The 19,371-nt window shown below is 39.2% G+C and overlaps 1 protein-coding gene across 3 annotated transcripts in view; it reads right to left on the bottom strand.

Annotated features, from left to right (window-relative positions):
- Positions 1–19,371, bottom strand: part of LOC5565476 (zinc finger protein rotund) — a 118,561-nt gene that overhangs the window by 54,234 nt on the left and 44,956 nt on the right. For all 3 annotated transcript variants that reach the window (XM_021849349.1, XM_021849350.1, XM_021849351.1), the window contains one exon: positions 17,935–17,967. In XM_021849349.1, coding sequence (XP_021705041.1) covers positions 17,935–17,967 — 33 coding nt within the window. The remainder of the gene's footprint in view (positions 1–17,934; positions 17,968–19,371) is intronic.

Here is a 19,371-nt window from a genome sequence, read left to right as displayed (position 1 = left end):
CTGATCTCGAATTGATTAGCCCATGCGCCCATGTGTGTTCAAACAACGACTATTGCTATTCCAAAGCGCGTAGTCGTTCGACATCGTAGAACTAAAAGGAGAGGCTTAATCTGCAGCTATGATGAATTTCTTGTAAAATTTTGGAATTCATTACATAGTTAATTTCTAAGCTAATAATAATAATAATTTTTGGCTTCTTTTTAGAAAGACTTTTATTGAACTTTCTTCAAAACATAAGTCAAAGGTTCCTTCAAGCTATTTTTAGTTGATTTCTACAAAAAATTCAACTAAATGCTCGGTGGGTTCAATTTCGTAAAAGAGTAAAAGAATTTCAAAACTTTACCAGAACTTTTTCAGATATGTTTGTGCAATATTTACTTGAATTCTACCAGAAAGTTAGCGAAGAATCCTTTCCTTTCTTGAAATTTTGATATGCTGATAAAAGTGTTTGCATTAGAATAATAAAAACCAGTAAAACATTACTGTACTGCTATTTAAGTTAAGATCACGAAACAAGTGACTTTAGTCAACATTTTTCTGAAAAAAAGTGACTTAAGTGACTTTTTGCTGCAAATAGTAACTTTATAGTGACCAGGTCGAAAACAGTGACCATGTCACTAAAAAGTGACTCGCTACCAGGCCTGCAAACGGCCATTATGCCAAACGCCTTTGTGTCAAACGAGGTACAATTGTTGCAAAGACCTTCAGAATGGTTTGCAAAATGAGAGGAACCTGTTTCAGCTTTAATAGTAACGTTTGCCTGGCAAAAATTCAAAAAAAATAGTGTTTTAGTGAAAGATTCATGGTTTTGAGCAGTTTTGGCACAATAATCTAATCAAAATATTTCTTAAACGTGTTGAACTACAAAACTAGCTACAAAACCATGTAAAAGATTTGGAATCGATTGAGTGTTCATGATGTTATGGAAAAACAAAGACGTTTCTTACAGTAAAATAAGAAAAAAAAACAGTGGAGAATACTACTTTTTAATAAGACTTCGAAAAAGTAAAAAATTAGCGTGACATAATTTGTGTACCATCCCTAGAGGTTTCAAGGGTATTCATTTCAGGAATCTGAACAGACATTTTATATAGTTTATGGCGTGATGCTTTTGAATGAACAATATGTATTCGGGCTATACAGCCATTTGTGACCAGATCCTCATATTGGTCCGTGGCATTATAGCTATAATGTTCAGGATAAAAAATATTGAATTGCGAGCCGTCCAACAGCACTGATAACAGATATTGTTCTCTTTGGGTATATTCAGGAACCGGTGCCAGGTTTCCGGGTATCCGAAATGGCCATAATCAATGTAAAACAATGTAATGCGACCTTCTAGCAGCTTTTCCCTCATAGAAACTATACAATGAATTTTTTTACCGATAATCTTGAAAAATCTACGTGAACCATACCTTTTGGAACGAATATACCCCATTTGACATTGTTTTCGTGTTATTCAACATGTAAAATTACACATTTTGTTCGCTACATCTTCAAGGACACATTTTTGTGTCGTTTTATCATTTACATGATATAGTACCATTCAGTCATACTGGGAATGAAGTCCACAGTACTTTTCATTATTTTTAGGAATTTATCCAAGTACCGTTTTGATTCATATTACGGACAGCTTCAAATTCCGGACACTCTACTTTGTATGGGAAACATTTCACGCGATGTTTCAATTTTTGCTGTTCAAAAGTTCTCAATTTCAAGGCTCGTTTTAGTAAACTTTTTCCATATATATCTTTGAAAATTTATAATGCCCAACTACCTTAGATGTCTCTTTGGTGGTTTAACGATTTCGATTGATGATTTGACTGTTCCATGAATGATTATCATGAGCTGTCCGGAGTTCGATTCAAAGTGTCCGGAATATGAGGCAAAAGTGAGGAAGCGTCCGGAATAAGAATCATGAAAAGGCCACACATTTTCATTTATTTAAAATTATTGAAGTTGCGGAAGCATATTCTTCACCCACCGTTCGAAAGTAAAGGGCTTCCGACGCTCGATAGCGCTAAGGAATCATACAGAATGATTTATTTTGTATGCTCTATGCTGGGTTATATTTCCCTGAGTCCTTAAGTGTCCGTAATTTGAATCAAAACATTGAATCATGTTTTGGTTAATGAAAACTCGTATGGATATTACTGATTTCTTAGAATATGACAACTTGTGTCATCAAAATGGCGTAACTTCCAAACGGAACAAAAGATTTTTTTTAATTTGCACAAGTATGCGCAATAATAAGCTATAGGCTATAGAAATTGACTGGTGAGTACAAATTTAAGGTGAAGATGAATCAAAGCCAAACCTCAAATTTTCGAAAGCAAAAATCTGGAGAACCAAACATTCGTTTAAGCTGAAAATTGGTCACTAGCAGGTGGTAACCAATCGATTAGGGGGTCAGCTTAATCGAGTAATCGGTTCTTTAGATTTGAGCTCTTGAAAATTTGAAGTTTGGCTTTGATTCATCTCCAACTTAAAGACGAATAACGATATTTAAAGCTGCGTTAGTACCTTTGTAATAAATACATGACAATTACGCCTTTAGAACGGTGTAAGTTGAATATAATGTTATACCATTCAGAAATCTTTCCAGAAGTGAAGAATACATATACAATCTGGCTTTGAGTTTTGGTAACGGGGAATGAAAGCCCGTATCAATATCACTGATTTCATTACAATTTGTAGACTTACGTCATCAAAGGGCCTAACTTCAAAACGAGTCCTGTTTAAATTATGCCCAGACATACAGTTAAGCTGTAGAAATCAACTGTTGAGCACAAATTTGATAGAGATTTTCTTCTGCTAATAACGGTCTGAAGACCACCTTGATGATCGACTGGTGATCGTTATTGTTCACACATGTCTCCATTTATGACGATCGCTGCGATCGCTCCGCCGAACGCAAGTCTCCACACGCATGTTAACAAGCCGACTGCTCGATTTGTGTGTGCGCTCGCAAAATATGATCGTTTTTCACACCAGTTACAGAACGAGGCAAAATTTGGCCACTGCCACTGGAGGAAGTCGCGCGTTTTGCGTGTTTGTTTGGAATGTTTTCGAGCTTGTGGTACAAAGGTACTGCTGCGCTTGTTGAACCAAAGTTACCTCATCCTCATGCCCCGCCGACCGTTTTCTTTTTTCGACGAGGGGGGGTTATGATGTTTGTTTGCCCAAAAGAAGCCACCAGCCCAGCAAGACGGTTGAAGACGGTTTTCTTAATCTAGGTTGAAACGGGCGTTTGTTGTGATGTACCTGCAATGAAAAACAAGCAAACAATAGGATAATTAGAAAGATGTTGTCGTTGAAGTGCGTGAGAATATGAAGGGTTCGGTTGTTTGTGAGTTGGGGTTCTGCGGGCTGGATTTTTGGTTGTTTGTGCTACACAGGCAGACAGGAGATAATAGAAAGGATGTTTGGGTTTTGTTCTGAGGTTTGCTCATAACGGAAGTCACAGTTGAAAACAATTGGTGATGGAATTGGGTAAAGCTTGTCAGACGTACATGATGTTATTTCATGTTAGCTGGATTGTAATTATGGTTTTTGCAATGATAAATTCGCACATCAATGTAGACATAGACGTAGACGTAGACATCAACTTAGACTACAAATTTTAAGAAAGCATGTAGCATAGATATTCTCGTGTATCGACTCGCCAGAATCTCGAGAAGAGATTCTCCAGAATCTCGAGTAGAGATTCTCCAGAATCTTGAGTAGAGATTCTCTTGAATCTCGAGTAGAGATTCTCTTGAATCTCGAGTAGAGATTCTCTCGAATCTCGAGTAGAGATTCTCTCGAATCTCGAGAAAAGATTTTTTCGAATCTCGAGTGGAGATTCTCTTGAATCTCGAGTGGAGATTTTCTTGAATCTCGAGTGGAGATTCTCTCGAATCTCGAGTAGAGATTCTCTCGAATCTCGAGTGGAGATTCTCTCGAATCTCGAGTGGAGATTCTCTCGAATCTTGAGTGAAGATTCTTCAGAATCTCGAGTGGAGGTTCTTTAGAATCTGGAGTGGAGATTCTCTCGAATCTTGAGTGAAGATTCTTCAGAATCATGAGTGAAGATTCTTCAGAATCATGAGTGAAGATTCTTTAGAATCTCGAGTGGAGATTCTCTCGAATCTCGATTAGAGATTCTCTCGAATCTCGAATGAAGATTCTTTTGAATCTCGGGAGGAGATTCTCTCGAATCTCGGGAGGAGATTCTCTCGAATCTCGGGAGGAGATTCTCTCGAATCTCGGGAGGAGATTCTCTCGAATCTCGGGAGGAGATTCTTCAGAATCTCGGGAGGAGATTCTCTCGAATCTCGGGAGGAGATTCTCTCGAATCTCGGGAGGAGATACTCTCGAATCTCGAGAGGAGATTCTCTCGAATCTCGGGAGGAGATTCTCTCGAATTTCGAGAGGAGATTCTCTCGAATCTCGGGAGGAGATTCTCTCGAATCTCGGGAGGAGATTCTCTCGAATCTCGGGAGGAGATTCTCTCGAATCTCGGGAGGAGATTCTCTCGAATCTCGGGAGGAGATTCTCTCGAATCTTGGGAGGAGATTCTCTCGAATCTCGGGAGGAGATTCTCTCGAATCTCGGGAGGAGATTCTCTTGAATCTCGGGAGGAGATTCTCTCGAATTTCGAGAGGAGATTCTCTCGAATCTTGAGAGGAGATTCTCTCGAATCTCGAGAGGAGATTCTCTCGAATCTCGAGAAGAGATTCTCTCGAATCTCGAGAGGAGATTCTCTCTTATATTGAGAGGAGATTCTCTCGAATCTCGAGAGGAGATTCTCTCGAATCTCGAGTGGAGATTCTCTCGAATCTCGATAGGAGATTCTCTCGAATCTCGAGAGGAGATTCTTTCGAATCTCGATAGGAAATTCTCTCGAATCTCGAGAGGAGATTCTCTCGAATCTCGAGAGGAGATTCTCTCGAATCTCGAGAGTTGATTCTCTCGAATCTCGAGAGGAGATTCTCTCGAATCTCGAGAGGAGATTCTCTCGAATCTCGAGAAGAGATTCTCTCGAATCTCGAGAAGAGATTCTCTCGAATCTCGAGAAGAGATTCTCTCGAATCTCGAGAAGAAATTCTCTCGAATCTCGAGAAGAGATTCTATTGAATCTCGAAAAAAGATTCTCTCGAATCTCGAGAAGAGATTCTCTCGAATTTTGAGTAGAGATTCTTCCGGATCTCGAGTAGAGATTCATTGGAATTTCAAATAGAGTTTGTTTCAAATATCGAGTAGAGATCCTCTCGAATCTTGAGAAGAGAATCTTTCGAATCTTGTGTTCCAAAGGAACATGGATTTCAAGCAATCATGTTATTACCAAAATAAAATAATCCATTCACTTCCTATTGATCGTAAAGTTAATCAAACCGCACATCCAAACTAGAGTCCAAGTCTGTGCAAATTCAAAACCCCCTAAATTACCTCAGCCAAGACCAAGGTCACACGCAAGCCGAAATCCACCGTCACACGCACACATACAAGAGCAGCAGCAGTTGATCACCCCAGCAGAGTTAACCCCGATGATCGCCGAAACGACAAGTGAACGGATTTTTCCCTCAAAGCTAATCAACCTCCACAGCCAGACCATTATAACAGCCCGGAGTGGAACTTGAAGTCATTGAAATTTTGGAATTAGGCGCACCGCAACTTCAACCAACAACAATCGGGGGCCGAAAAGATCTAACCTGTTTGTCGCCCCTGGAGTGCACAGCTAAAAAAACAGAAGGGGAATTTAATTTTCAATCGAATTCACTTCAAATTTACACGATCATTAAAGGGTTTAAAATTTCTAAGTTGAAAATTGAATCACAGCCAAACAGACGTAACAGTTCGACCATTTTTTGTTTAATCCATCGCCCACTTCTCACAATCTTCATCTGGTGGTCACGTTGAACGGAATACGATCATATGCCGTGAGGCCTATAGAAGGCGCTAGTGTGAGATATCAAACGCGAAGAAAAGCGATGCGCGCGCCTCTGGTTGTCAATGAAAAATGGAATGATCGTGCGTGGTTTCGTCATTGTTACGTCTGTTTGACTGTGATTGAGTGTTAAATTTACATGTTGCTGTAGAATTAAATTATTTTGGTTTATTTCAATAGTTGTCTTAAGTTTACACTACATTTATATTAAGCATTTTTTTCAGTGCAGCAATGAGGGAAGTCGAGTCCCACGCTGGTGCCGCTCTCAAGTGGCGAAACTACGCCTTCAATTGTTTTGTGGTCAAGTTGAGCTAAATCGGCAGACAATTTTTCTGGAATGGAGTCCCTCTATTATTGAACCCGTGCGTGAGGAGAGGACGAGGGGTCACTTCTCAGTAGGTAACTAGTCTTCGGTTGGAAGGTCATTAACGAGCAGAGTGTTTGTGGAGCCACTTCCACTTGATCTCTCCTCTGATCTGTGGCAACACAATTCGGACAATAGCACCAAGCAGAAGCTTTGCTCATCGAAAATGAAAATGAGTTTTGCGGATGGGTTAGCAATACCGAAGTGTCTCAGTAGTAGCAGTACAGGGAGAATCGTTTGCAAACAAAATAAACAATCGAATCACTACTTGTAGTTTGAATTGGGATCGGATTGGACCACTGGCTTGATCGAGGCATGGACGTCGTCAGGGCTGGGAACTGAAATCAAGGCTTTGTCGACGTCGACTTGTCAGAGGAACTTACCAGAGCAAAATTAACCTTTGTATACCCAGTATGCATTGTATCCTCGTGTTGAACGTACAAAAAATATTTCTGTTCTCGAAAGTTTGTTCTTTGAATGGTAAAAAGGACGAGCTGTTTAATTTTATAACAACTAATAACATACATATTGCAGTTATTACTGAAATTTATTTGAATCCTAGATCCAAACTCAAAAAAGATCCTAACTTTTTTGTTTATCGTAATGATCGACTTGATGGGGCATGTAAAGAAGTTGCAATCATCATTCATAGGCGACTCAACTTTTTTCGTAATTTGAAACCAAAGTTTTTGAAACTTTGGGCGTTTCTGTTGAAACACAGCTTGATAAATGTACTTCCATAGCTGCATATTTGCCTTTTCAATGCACTAGGCAGTAAGTTAATTTGCTTTAAAATAACTTCTGGAAATTGACTCGTAATAAGTCATTTTTTTTTACATTTATGGTTTTAATGCAAAACATCGTTCATGGAATAATTCGCAATGCAATATATGTATATCAATTCAATACTCTGATTGCCCTACATGTTTTTCCTCTTCTAGAAACCCTTCGACGATTGATTTGGTATTAACGAACTTTTGTAGCAAACTGGTTCAAATTTCGAATTGTTATCGATTAGACAAGCAATCTAGCAGATCTAGGGTTAATAAAACTCCTAATCATTACTCACACACATTGATACAATGATACATTTGGAACTACTTCCCCGCTAAAACCCCGAATCCGCGATCTCCAGCACTTGGGTTCAAGCTTAGTACGGAAACTGCGGAACAAAGCGTAATGGAATCAAAATATTTTGATGTTGAAGCTCTTTTCGGAGGCTAAACGCGCCTCGCATATCATGCTGACGTGACGTGCCTTCTATTTACCGTAGGTATACCATCACCAGCACAGACATGCTAATTGTCTGCTAGGCACCTTCGGAAGAATTAAACGGGGGCTGCACCCGGTCAAGAAGGTTCACGGACTTTGCCGAAAATTGATGGTGCTAGGCGCGATCGGCATTCAAAAGTTGCAACCCGACATGATTGCGATTGCACTGTGCGAGGAGAGCAATTGAAGATGCACCCGGAGATTTCCGAAGATCATCGCGGAAGGGCAACCCCGTTGATTTTGCGTTCTGTGAAGGGCACAAAACTGGTTCCTGGAGGTCCCACGTGGCGCAGTTGCTTAAAAGTAATGAATTGCTCGTTTAGGCTGAGTTGAAAAATTGATTTGCCCCGTAGTTGCGTTGGAACAAGAGATAATCCATGAGCGTAGCCAGGATTTCCTTCAGGATTATAAACATGTTTCTTCATATATTTTGTGTTGAACTCTTTCGAGAATAATACTTGGAATGTCTTAAGTTTATTACCAAAGAATTTTTAGAAATTTATCTCTGGCTACACCCATGCCCTTCTCGGTATCCCAACCCGACATTGTAATGATAACCTTGTGACGTCGTACGATCGAGAAGTGAGAACGCTAATTGCGAAGCACCCTGCTAAAGGGGCTGTTTACGAATTGCTGTAGCAGACCAAGGATCGCCTTGTCGTCCCAGCAGTTCATGATTGGCAGTCAGCTGTGCGCACTGGCATTTTGAGGTTTCCTCAGGTTCGAGGTGTTGCCGACAAATGAGATTAACATCCAACGATAAGGACCCCGGCAAATTGCACGCTATCAAAAGTCAATATGTCTCGCTTTCGTCCTCCGTACTGATGATGGTGCGAGGTGTGCTCGCAGGTTCGCCAAATATTTTGAATTTCTGCAAGTGTTTCAACCAATATTGGTGCAAACGGGAGGGAGCAGAAATTGCAACAAACGAACGGTATTAACGCACTTGTCAAAACTAATTCGTACGGGCAAGGCTTTTGGGATTTTTCCATGGAAAGGCGTGTCCCGCTGGTGATGTTTATTATTATGCTGTCAGGATAATTCCCGTTGAGGAACGGTGCGTCGAGTGAGAATTTTTTATTTTGGTATGGCTGATTGAAGATCGAATGTTTCATTACTTCCAAAGAGTACCTTGTCATTCTTGGTTGATATATTTGACAAATGTTTTCCATGAGCATATTTTCCTAATAAATGGAAAAATACTAAGGTTGTACCAATTTTGAATCCGGATTTAAAACCAGACAAAAATCCAGCAGAAGCGAACGAAAATTCAATTTTTGCCAACGAACAGTTTGGATTCCGCCATGGACATTCGACCACTCATCAACTTTTACGTGTAACAAATTTGATCCGTACCAAAAAATCTTCTAGACATAGAAAAAGCATTCGACAGTGTTTGGCATGAAGGCTTGATTGTAAAATTTAAAACAAACTTTAATTTTCCAACATACATTGCTAGAATAATTCAAAGTTATCTGTCAAATCGTACACTTCAGGTTAATTATCAGAACTCCAGATCTGAAAGACTTCCTGAAAGAGACGGTGTTCCCCAAGGTAGCATTTTGCGACCAATATTATACAATATTTTAACATCTAACTTACGAGAGTTAGCTCAGGGATGTCAAAAACCCTTGTTTGTGGATGACACAGGGTCTCCGCCAAAGGACGAAGCCTGCGTGTCATCTGTAGTCAATTGCAAAAAAGTTTGGATATTTTTTCTTCATACTTGCAAAAATGGAAGATTTCTCCTAATGCTTCCAAAACTCAACTAATAATATTCCCACATAAACCAAAAGCTCTTTATTTGAAACCTTCAAGTAGACATGTTGTCACGCTGAGAGGGGTTCCAATAAATTGGTCAGATGAAGTTAAGTATCTAGGGCTCATGCTAGATAAGAATTTAACTTTCAAATATCACATTGAGTTGAATGCCCAAATATATAAAATGTCTGTATCCACTTGTTAACAGAAAATCGAAATTTTGTCTTAATAATAAGCTTTTGATCTTGAAATAAATTTCTAGAAGGAATCCCTGAGGCTGGATAATAACTGAAAAAGTCAGAATTCATAAAGAAAATCTTGAAAGGTTTCATTGATAATTTGTAGAATAATTTCTCAAACACAAATGCCTAGTTTTAAACCATATTGAACCTTATCGTAGTAATTTCTGCAGAAATCTTAGAAAATATTTATGGTGTAATAACAAGAAACATTGGTGAAGGAATTTTTTGCGGAAAAACCTTGGAAAATAATTGGACGTAACAACACTGGTTGTAGAATGATTTCCTTAAGGAAATTCTTGGAAAGCCTCTTCAAGTACCTCTTGAGAAATCAGTTCGGGCATTTCTGGACGAACCCCTGGTAGGAAAATTAGGGTCATTGGATGAGGATTTTTTTCCTAAAGGAATTTTAAAATGACTCTCAGATCCTACTTTATCCTACTATCTCAATATCTTTTCCATGATAACTGTGGAGAGTCAGAGGATTCTTCAGGCTCTAGTAACACTTATTGTTTATTAATGGTTGTACTTTTTGAGAAATTTTAACTTATTTCGAGCCCCATTCAAAGAATCTCTGCACAACATCGATATCCAAGGATTTCTTGAAATTTTTTTTTTCAAAAGTTTCTTTGGAACTCAGTTGACAAAATTTATTCAGAGATATCTTCAGGAATTTGTACAAGGATTAATAAAAATTTTCTGAGATGTTGTTTCGTGATTTCCGCTTATAATGCCGAGATAAATTATTGCACAAATAGTTTCCATTCTTCCTAGGTCATTTTCTCAGAAATAATTTGAAAAATACCTTTTCTGAGTTTTCATAGGAATCTTCACAGGGATTCCTGAAGAATTCTCGCAAAACTCCATGAAAAAAAAAATGAAGTTATCTCTAGCTAAAGCATTTTTTTTTAAATTAGGCTTTCGCGATTCTCCGACATGTCAGCACTTTGCTTTGTCTGTACTACAAAAATCGAGCTGACGAGTCTCTTTTTTAATTGATAGAACTATAATTTTAACTTTCTGTTGTTTGGATTTTGGGTTGTCTATTGTTGAAAAATGAATAGCAAAATATTTTTCATGGTGTTAACTTTTAATATATAAATCATTATGATGATTACCTTTGCTTAAATTAAAGTCATAAAATCAGAATAATTATTAAAAAAAAAAACATTTAGAAAGTGTCAAAAAATGTTCGTTTTGCATAAAATTCGTGAAAATGTCTTCGAAATAGTATTGCATGAAAATATCAAAAGACATTTTCATCGAAAAGATTATGAGGAAGTTTTGTGTAGATCATTTTTCCTCACTACAGATTAAAGTGCTTTCACAAAAATATAGACTGTTTTGAAAAACTGTTATTTAATTCAGATTTCTTCCAGTAGGTTGCGCTGTAAGCATTTCAGCGTGGATCTAGGAATTGCAGCGTGGTAGACCGTAGAATTTCAATTTGAATCCTGGGATTGTAAAGTGAATCATAGGATTACAGTGAGTTTTTGCTGGGTTTCCATTGTGGATGCTTAAATTTCCGTAGTATTCCAGTGTAAATTCTGGGAATCCAGTGTGAATCCTTGTGCTTCAGTGTAAAACCTGGTATTCCAGTTTGCGTCCCACACTGGGGCAGATAGCTATTTTTGATGGCCAAAACCTCTAGTACACTGGATATGCATCATGGAGGTTTGGTGTTTTCTACAAAGTATTTTGGATTAATTTGTACTACACAGATGAAAATATGTAAATTTCCATGTAGCGTAAATAGAAGAGTATAGTAAAAGTAAATCAAATTCATCTATTGGTGCAGCACCACGTTAAATTTTCAACTAGAGATGCTTGAATGTTACATGATCGTGTAAAATTAAAGTGCATTCGATTGAAAAATAAGCAATTTGTCGTTGACATTTCAGTTTATTTTAATGCTCCAAATATGTGCATGAATATAAACTGAAATTTATTACATATTTTTAGCTGCGTACATTTTGACTCCTTCGGATTTGATCTAGATAAATTAAAACTGATCTAGATCACTTTTATCTTTCGACAGGAACGTCCAAGCAAAAAACTTTCTTCTGCAAAGTTGTCCATTGAGGCATTTTTGACATTTCTGCTGAAGACACTTACCCTCTACCACTAATGTGAATGGTGGTGTATGACATTTAAAAAAAAACAGCCAAAAATTGATTTTGACCATTTTTTGTACAAAAAAATTGTAATTGTGTATATTTTCTCATCAAGTTTTCTAAGCTTGAAAATTATAATGGATTTTTTAGCTTTTTTTGCAGAAGTGTCATAGGGGGTAAGTGTCTTTCGAAGAAATGTGAAAAATGCCTCAATGAACAACTTTGCAGAAGAAAGTTTTTTGCATGGACGCTCCTGTCAAAAGATAAAATTGATCTAGATCAGTTTTAATTTATCTAGATCAAACCCGAAGGAGTCAAAATATAGTACAAATTATTCCAAAATACTTTGTCCAAGACACCAAACCACCAAAGGATGCATATCCAGAGTACTAGAGGTTTTGGACGTCGAAAAAAGCGATCTGTGCCCCAGTGTGCGTCCTAGGACTTCAATGTGGATCCTGGGATTCCAGTGTGAATGCGGAGATTCCAGCGAGTAGATCCTTATATTCTAATATCGATATTGATATTCAAGTACATATCCTAGGATTTCAGTATGAATCCTGGGAATCCAGAGTGAATTCTGGAATTCTAATGTGGATTTTGGGATTCCAGAGTGAATCTTCGTGTTCCAGTGTAAATCTTGGTATTCTAGTGTGAATCCTAAAATTTCAGTATTGATCCTGGGATTACAGTGAAGATGCTGGGATTCCGGTGTGGAACCTGGAACTCCTGTATAGATTCCAGGCATTCCAGTGTGGATACCAGTGTGAATTCCACGATTCCAGTGTGGATTCTAGAATTCCAATATGTATTCAAGGAAGCCAATGTGGATATTGGAATTGCATTGTGGATTTTGGATGTCAAGTGTGGATCATGGTATTACAGTGTGAATTTGAAGATTGTAGCGTAGATCGTGGGATTGTGGTGTAGATCCTGGAATGCCAGTGTGGATCCTGGGTTTCCAGTATGGATCCTGGGATTGCAGTATGGATACTGGGATTCCAAAATGAATCCTGGAAATTCGTTATGCATCCTGGAACTCCAGGAATCGAAACATAGGACTTTTGTAGCCAAGGTGAATCCTGGGATTCTAATGTGGATCCTAATATTTCCGATGTGGATCCAAGGATTTCAGTGTAGATATTGGGATACCAGAGATAATTTCGAGTTCCCTTTGTGGATCCTTGGATTTTAGTGTGGATCCTGGGAGTACAGTGGATATTGGGATGCCAATGGAGATTTTTCGTTTCCAGTATGAATCCTTGGATTCAAGTGTGGATCCTTTCAGTGTGGGTTCTGGGATTACAGTGTGAATATTGGTACTCCTATGTTAATCTTGATAACGTATTTAGGATCCTAGAACTCCATTGTGGATCCTGGGACTCCAGTGTGCATCCTGGGTCTCCAGTACGAATTCTCAGATTCCAGTGGGGATCCTGAGATTTCAGTGTCAATCCTGGGATTTTAGTGTGCATTTTGATATTTTAGTGTGGCTCCTGGGTTTCCAGTATGGATATTGGAATTCCAGTGTGGATTTTGGGTTTCCAATGAGAATTCTGGTAATTCAGTACATATCCTGTGATTTTAGGTTGGATACTGTGATTCCATTGTGGATCCTGTGGGTCGTGGAATTTCAGCGTGAAACTAGTGAAGATCTTGAGATTCCAGTAGGGGCCTTGGGATTCGTGTGGATTTTGCGATTTAAGTGTGGATCCTGAGATTGACACATGGGGACTTAGTTTCCTACACAGCTAAAAATATGTTGTAAAATTAAGTTTATTTTCATGCACATATTTGGAGCATCAAAATAAACCTAAACTTCAACGACCAATCCATTATTTTTCAATCGAATTCACTTTAAATTTACACGATCATGTAATATTCAACCATTTTTAGTTGAAAATTGAATGTATATTCATTTAAATTTACATGATGCTGTAACAACACATGATTTTGATTTATTTTTACAGTAGACTTCAGTTTACATCACATTGAAAATTAAATATTTTTTTCTGTGTAGGTAAATCCTGGGATTCTAGTGTGGGTCCTAGAATTTCCGGTGTGGATCCTAAGATTTCAGTGTAGGCATAGAGATACCAGTGGGGATTTTGAGTTTTTGTTGTGGATCATTGGATTTCAGAATGGATCCTGGGATTACAGTATGGATCCTGGATTTCTAATGAGTATTTTGGGGTTCCAGTTTGAATTCCAGTGAGCATTCTGGTATTTCAGTGTGGATGCTGGTATTCTGGTGAGAATTCTGGCATGCCAATGAGAAAGGTCAAATGGGAATCCTGTGTTTCTGTTAGAATCTTGGGCTTTCAGTGGCTATACTGTGGGAATCCTGTTATAGTTATGTTGAAACACTGTGCAAGTGTTGTGGAAATACTGTGGAAATAGTGTGCCATCAGTTTGAAAATACATTGGGAATCTTACGGGAAAGCTGGGATTTTTGTGAATGTGCTGTGGAAATTTTGAGAGGATTCGATGTGAGTTTAGGAAATTATGTGAGAGATATGTGGAAAACAATTAGTATCCCCGAGCAAATCCCAAGAATATTTCAAGAGAATGGAAATACTTTGAGAATGATGTAAGAATCCCTTAAGAGTCATGCCCATGTAAGAATTCTCTGAGTGCTTTGTGCGAAACCTCTAGCTATTCTCTTGGAATTGTGTAGAAATACTGTGGGAGTTGTGAAAGTCCTATTAGAATCCCGCGTGGTTTTTATGAGGATCCTAGGGAAATTTGGATGGAAAACCTATGGGAATCTGGTGGATATTCTTTGAGAATCCTGTGGGAAGACTTTTGGATTCCTATTGAAATTCTGTAGGAAACCTTTACGAGCCCTGTGGGAATAATATGGAAATACTTTCGGAATCCTGCTGAATCCTCAGTGGTTTTTATTTTGACAAAATATTACCATATATATCCCTCAATCGTTCGTTCCAAGGCATTCTAGTCTCAGAAAAAAGAAGAAAAATACTTTATATTGACGCAGAAAGCAATACCACCGTTCTAGATTGATAGATCAAGTTTTTTTCAACGAAAATCCTCTTCTCACGCACCGACCAAATTATCGAAATAATTTCTTCTAATAAGTTAAACAGTCTAATCTTCCCCATCTTCGGAAAGTTTCCAAACTGATGCAACAAAATGAAGAAAACGGTGTAAGACAACATTACAAATAGCAGCACCCTTGTAATTGAGCTTGAAGATTATTATTTTCCATTACAAAATTGCATATTTTGGAAAACACTTTCCTCATGCACCAACTTTTTGCCACAGGCAATAACCAGCACTATCTTGGTCCTGTTCGTATCGTAACTCTTCCTTTACGCCATCTACACCCATAAAAGAGCCAACTCTCCCATCCATCAACATTGTTGCCCTTTTGGGGCCCCTCGGACCTTAATCGAATCGTTTGAATATATGTGTTACGCAAATTCCATGCAAATGTGGCTTCCACCAGCAGTCAAAAGGACATGATTCATCGCCAAACAGGACATGTTTTGACGTCTAATTTCATCGACTGCCGATTTTGTTTTAGGGTAATTATCATAATTTGGTCATAATTTTAGGATACCGTCCGGTCAAGTTACCCTCTATTGAAAGCACTGAAAACTTAATTGAAACCAAACGACCAGGCCCAAAATTGTCGCATGGAGCAGGGATGTCCCGACTCTCGATCGCGATCTCACGATTCGATCTTCAGTGCCTACCAGAAAGTGCCAAAAGTGCTGTTTCTCGCCCTCTCCACTCAAGGGCGTAAGTAAGCGAGAGGCACGCACGACATGTGGGGACAACCTGTCAAAGTATGATTTATCAGTCACTCGCGATTTCCGGTGCCCGTCGTTTCTCGGATCCGCAGATGTTTCCGTGTCTGTGTCTGCGCCGAGTGATTTACGATCAATTTACGAATTAAGTGCGAGACTGGGTGAAGATCGATTCGGGCATGTGTCGGAGAAGGGGGGCAGTACGAGCTTCGGAGGGGGCGATCCGTCCGTATTTTTGGTGACCTGTCCGCTTTTCGGTTTTTGTCTTCTCGGGGTTTGACAAAGACAAACTAGAGTTTGCAAACACAAGAAACTGGTTGCGAAGAAAAAAACCGCGAGTCCGGTAGCTGAACACGATAAACACCGAAAAGGGTACGTGCGAGTGTTTGCGCCGTTAAGTGCTGTGTTGTTATTTGTTGAGCTTGTAACTACAAGATAGATATGATAACTGATGTCCGTCTGGAGACGGCTGCGAAAAGTGTCGCCCCGAAAGGTTGTTGTGAGTACGTTGGGACAGTTTTTTTTCTGGTGTTGCATAGGGGACCTTGGAAAAGATAAACGCGCGCCTATAGTTTTGCACGTTTCACCACTTTGTAGATGACGCAAAAACTAGGACCTTAGGACAATTGAGAGCTGAAGGGCGTAGTGGTTGTCTGAAGCGACAAGCATTGCTAGTAATAACATCAACTTAATAAATATATACTGAAAAAGTTTCATAATTGATGTTCAGAAAGTTTGAAACAGTTTTAGGTGGGGCTTTAGAAGGCTTCGTTATTTGAGTTTTTCCTCCGGACCTTTGAATCCCGGAAAGGTATTCCTTCGAATCCCGGACAGCGATTCCTTCTAATCAATGAAAGGGATTCCTTCGAATCCCGGAAAAGGATTCCCTCGAATCCCGGACAGGGATTCTTCCTTATCCCGGACAGCAATTCCTTTGAATCCCTGTCCAGGATTCTGAGGAATCCCCGTCCGGGATTCTGAGGAATCCCCGTCCGGGATTCTGAGGAATCCCCGTCCGGGATTTTGAGGAACCCCCGTCCGGAATTCTGAGGAACCTCCGTCCGGAATTCTGAGGAACCTCCGTCCGGAATTCTGAGGAACCTCCGTCCGGGATTCTGCGGAATCCCCGTCCGGGATTCTGAGGAATCCCCGTCCGGGATTCTGAGAAATCCTCTGACCGGGATTTGGAGGAATCCCTGACCGGGATTCGGAGGAATCCCTGACCGGGATTCTGAGCACTCCCTGATCGGGATTCGAAGGACTACCTGACCGGGTTTCGAAGGACTCCTTGACCAGGATTCGAAAGAATTTTTGACTAGAATTTGATGGAATCCTTCACCAGTATTTAAAGGAAACGTTGACCGAAATTTAAAGAAATCCCTGACCAGGTGTCGAAGGAATCCCTGTCCGGGATTCGAAGGAATCCCTGTCCGGAATACGGAGAAATCCCTGCTCGGGATTTTGAGGAATCCAAGACCGGGATCCCTGATCGGGATCCCTGACCGGGATTCTGAGAAATCCATGACCGAGATTCTGAGGAATCCCTGACCGGGATTCTGAGAAGTCCCTGGCCGGGATTCTGAGCACTCCCTGATCGGGTTTCGAAGGACTCCTTAACAAGGATTCGAAGGAATTCTTGACTAGAATTTGAAGGAATCCTTGACCAGGATTTAAAGGAATCTTTGACCGGAATTTAAAGAAATCCCTGACCAGGTGTCGAAGGAATACCTTTCTGAAATTTGAAGGAATTCCTGTCCGGGATTCGAAGGAATCCCTGTCTGGGATTGAAAGGAATCCCTGTCCGGAATACGAAGGAATACCTGCTCGGGATTCGAAGGAATCCCTGCTCACGATTCGAAAGAAGCCCTGATCGGAGTTCTGAGGAATCCCTGACCAGGACTCTGAGGAATCCCTGACCGTGATTCAACGGAATCTTTGACCTGGATTCGAATGAGTTCCTGACCTGGAATCAAAAGAATCCTTGTCCGGAATTCGAAAGAAAATGAGATCAATGTTATCATCATTTCTATCATTTATTAAAAACATTGAGGATGGGACACAGTAAAGTGAGAAGGTTAGTCGTGCATTAGTCAGCTTAACTAGTAGGCATTACATTTATATCTACATAGCGGTTACTTAGAATTAAGTTTATGGCAGTTAGTGTATAATGTGTTAAAGCAACGATTCAGTTAAACTATAAAGTTTGTTAGTCCAAAGCAATTAGTAACTTAATCACCTGTAACCTCGTCAATTAAAAGCCAAAAAATGAGTAAAGTGCACTACTTATAAAGTGTGAAGAGTGAAGCTAAAAAAAATCAGTGATCTACTAAAATAAATTTGCAAAGCGAACAAGCTACGTGCTTAAGTGTTAAGCTTTAAATTAGCGTGAATCGAATACAGGCAGACAGACAGACAGAACCACAGAATTACAGACAAACATCAAACCGAACAACAATGCACGGGGAGAAAAAAAAAGACTAACCTTTCGATTGCGGCTTGTTTTCATTCCATATCGCTGCGGCGAAAATCGGGCGGGCGAGAGAGAAAGAGAGAAAAAATCACAAATTAGTGATGCATTATTTGAGGTGTGTGTGATTGGTTCTGATTATTTTTATGTTTTTTTCCCGATTTGTGTGGCACTCATGGGTGAAAAATTATTGCTTTTTTTTCCACAAGCGGTGTGGGAATTGAACTACTTTTCTATTTTGGTGTGATTATTTACGTTGGATTTAATTAATTTTCATCAAACTGAGCCAATTATGAAGGGATGACTATTTTTGCGGAACTGAGTTGGAAAAAATCACACATTTATGCAAAATTCTGATGATCTGATTTGAGAGAGTGCGGTGCGGTTTCCGGTTTGTTGGGATTGTTACATTTTTCATCTTGCTCTGTATAACCGCATCAACGTTCCTCCCTCGTACCCAATTGGACCACAGAACCAGCACATAATTCCAGTTCCCTCTTCCCGCTAGCAACGTGTAACATGATGGTCAATTAAATGCAGCGAGCATGCATAAATGTTTGAACAGAAAAAAGAATCAAAACTGCTCACCGCACAATAACAAAGAATATTGAAATTTATTAAAATTCACCTCTGATTTTCTCCCTCCCGCTAGTTGGGCTAGCCAACGTGCGCTAATTATTGGCTTGGCCCGTAATTATAATCGAGTAAATCTACGTTTTGCGAGGTTAGACCCTTCTTGCATTCCTATGCATTTTTGAGCTGACTTGGGTAATGGAAGTTTACTCAAAACCCTAGCTCTGTAAGACAAGTATTTCTAAGCTATTGTAATGAAACCGCCAGGGGCGTAAATTCTTTCTGATAGAGATGATAATGGCAATAATAATGCTATTTTTCACAAAAAATCGTAGTGTTACAATAATGCACTGGCCTGAATAATAAACAGTGAACTTTGCACCCTCACAATTGGGCTAGTGACTCCAAAATTAAAATTGTGCGCCGTTTCTAATTGCACAGCAAGTTTTTGAGACTTTTCACAATTAGTGAGTGATAATTTGTTTTCAGAATTGGCATTCCACAATTTTTCAAAAATTTTGACGATTTCTGAAATAGGTTAAAACCTTGGACCCTGGTTAAGAAGTTTTATTTTCAAAATTGTTTTTTTTTGCGGATCCTGCCATATAATTTTCATAGCAGGATCGCGAGTGCGTTGAAATAGCATTCTACCCTAGATTTTAAGATGGATCAAGAGTCGGAGACCATCCTCTTTAACCACGGATTAGAATTTTACTTCACATTTTAGTACTGCAGGGGCAATGGAATTTGTTGAAGTTTCGATGGGATTGTCAATATGAAATTTTGTTAGCAATGAATTGTTAACATCAAGATTATTATCGATGTTGGATTTATATGTCTTCTAGTCGGCTCTTAAATAATTGAAAGTGGAGTTGATAA

This window comes from Aedes aegypti, chromosome 3 (genome assembly GCF_002204515.2).
Source record: "Aedes aegypti strain LVP_AGWG chromosome 3, AaegL5.0 Primary Assembly, whole genome shotgun sequence".
Lineage (NCBI taxonomy): Eukaryota > Metazoa > Arthropoda > Insecta > Diptera > Culicidae > Aedes > Aedes aegypti.
The sequence above is the reverse complement of the archived record's forward strand: the minus strand, read 5'-3'. Positions and strand labels throughout refer to the sequence as shown.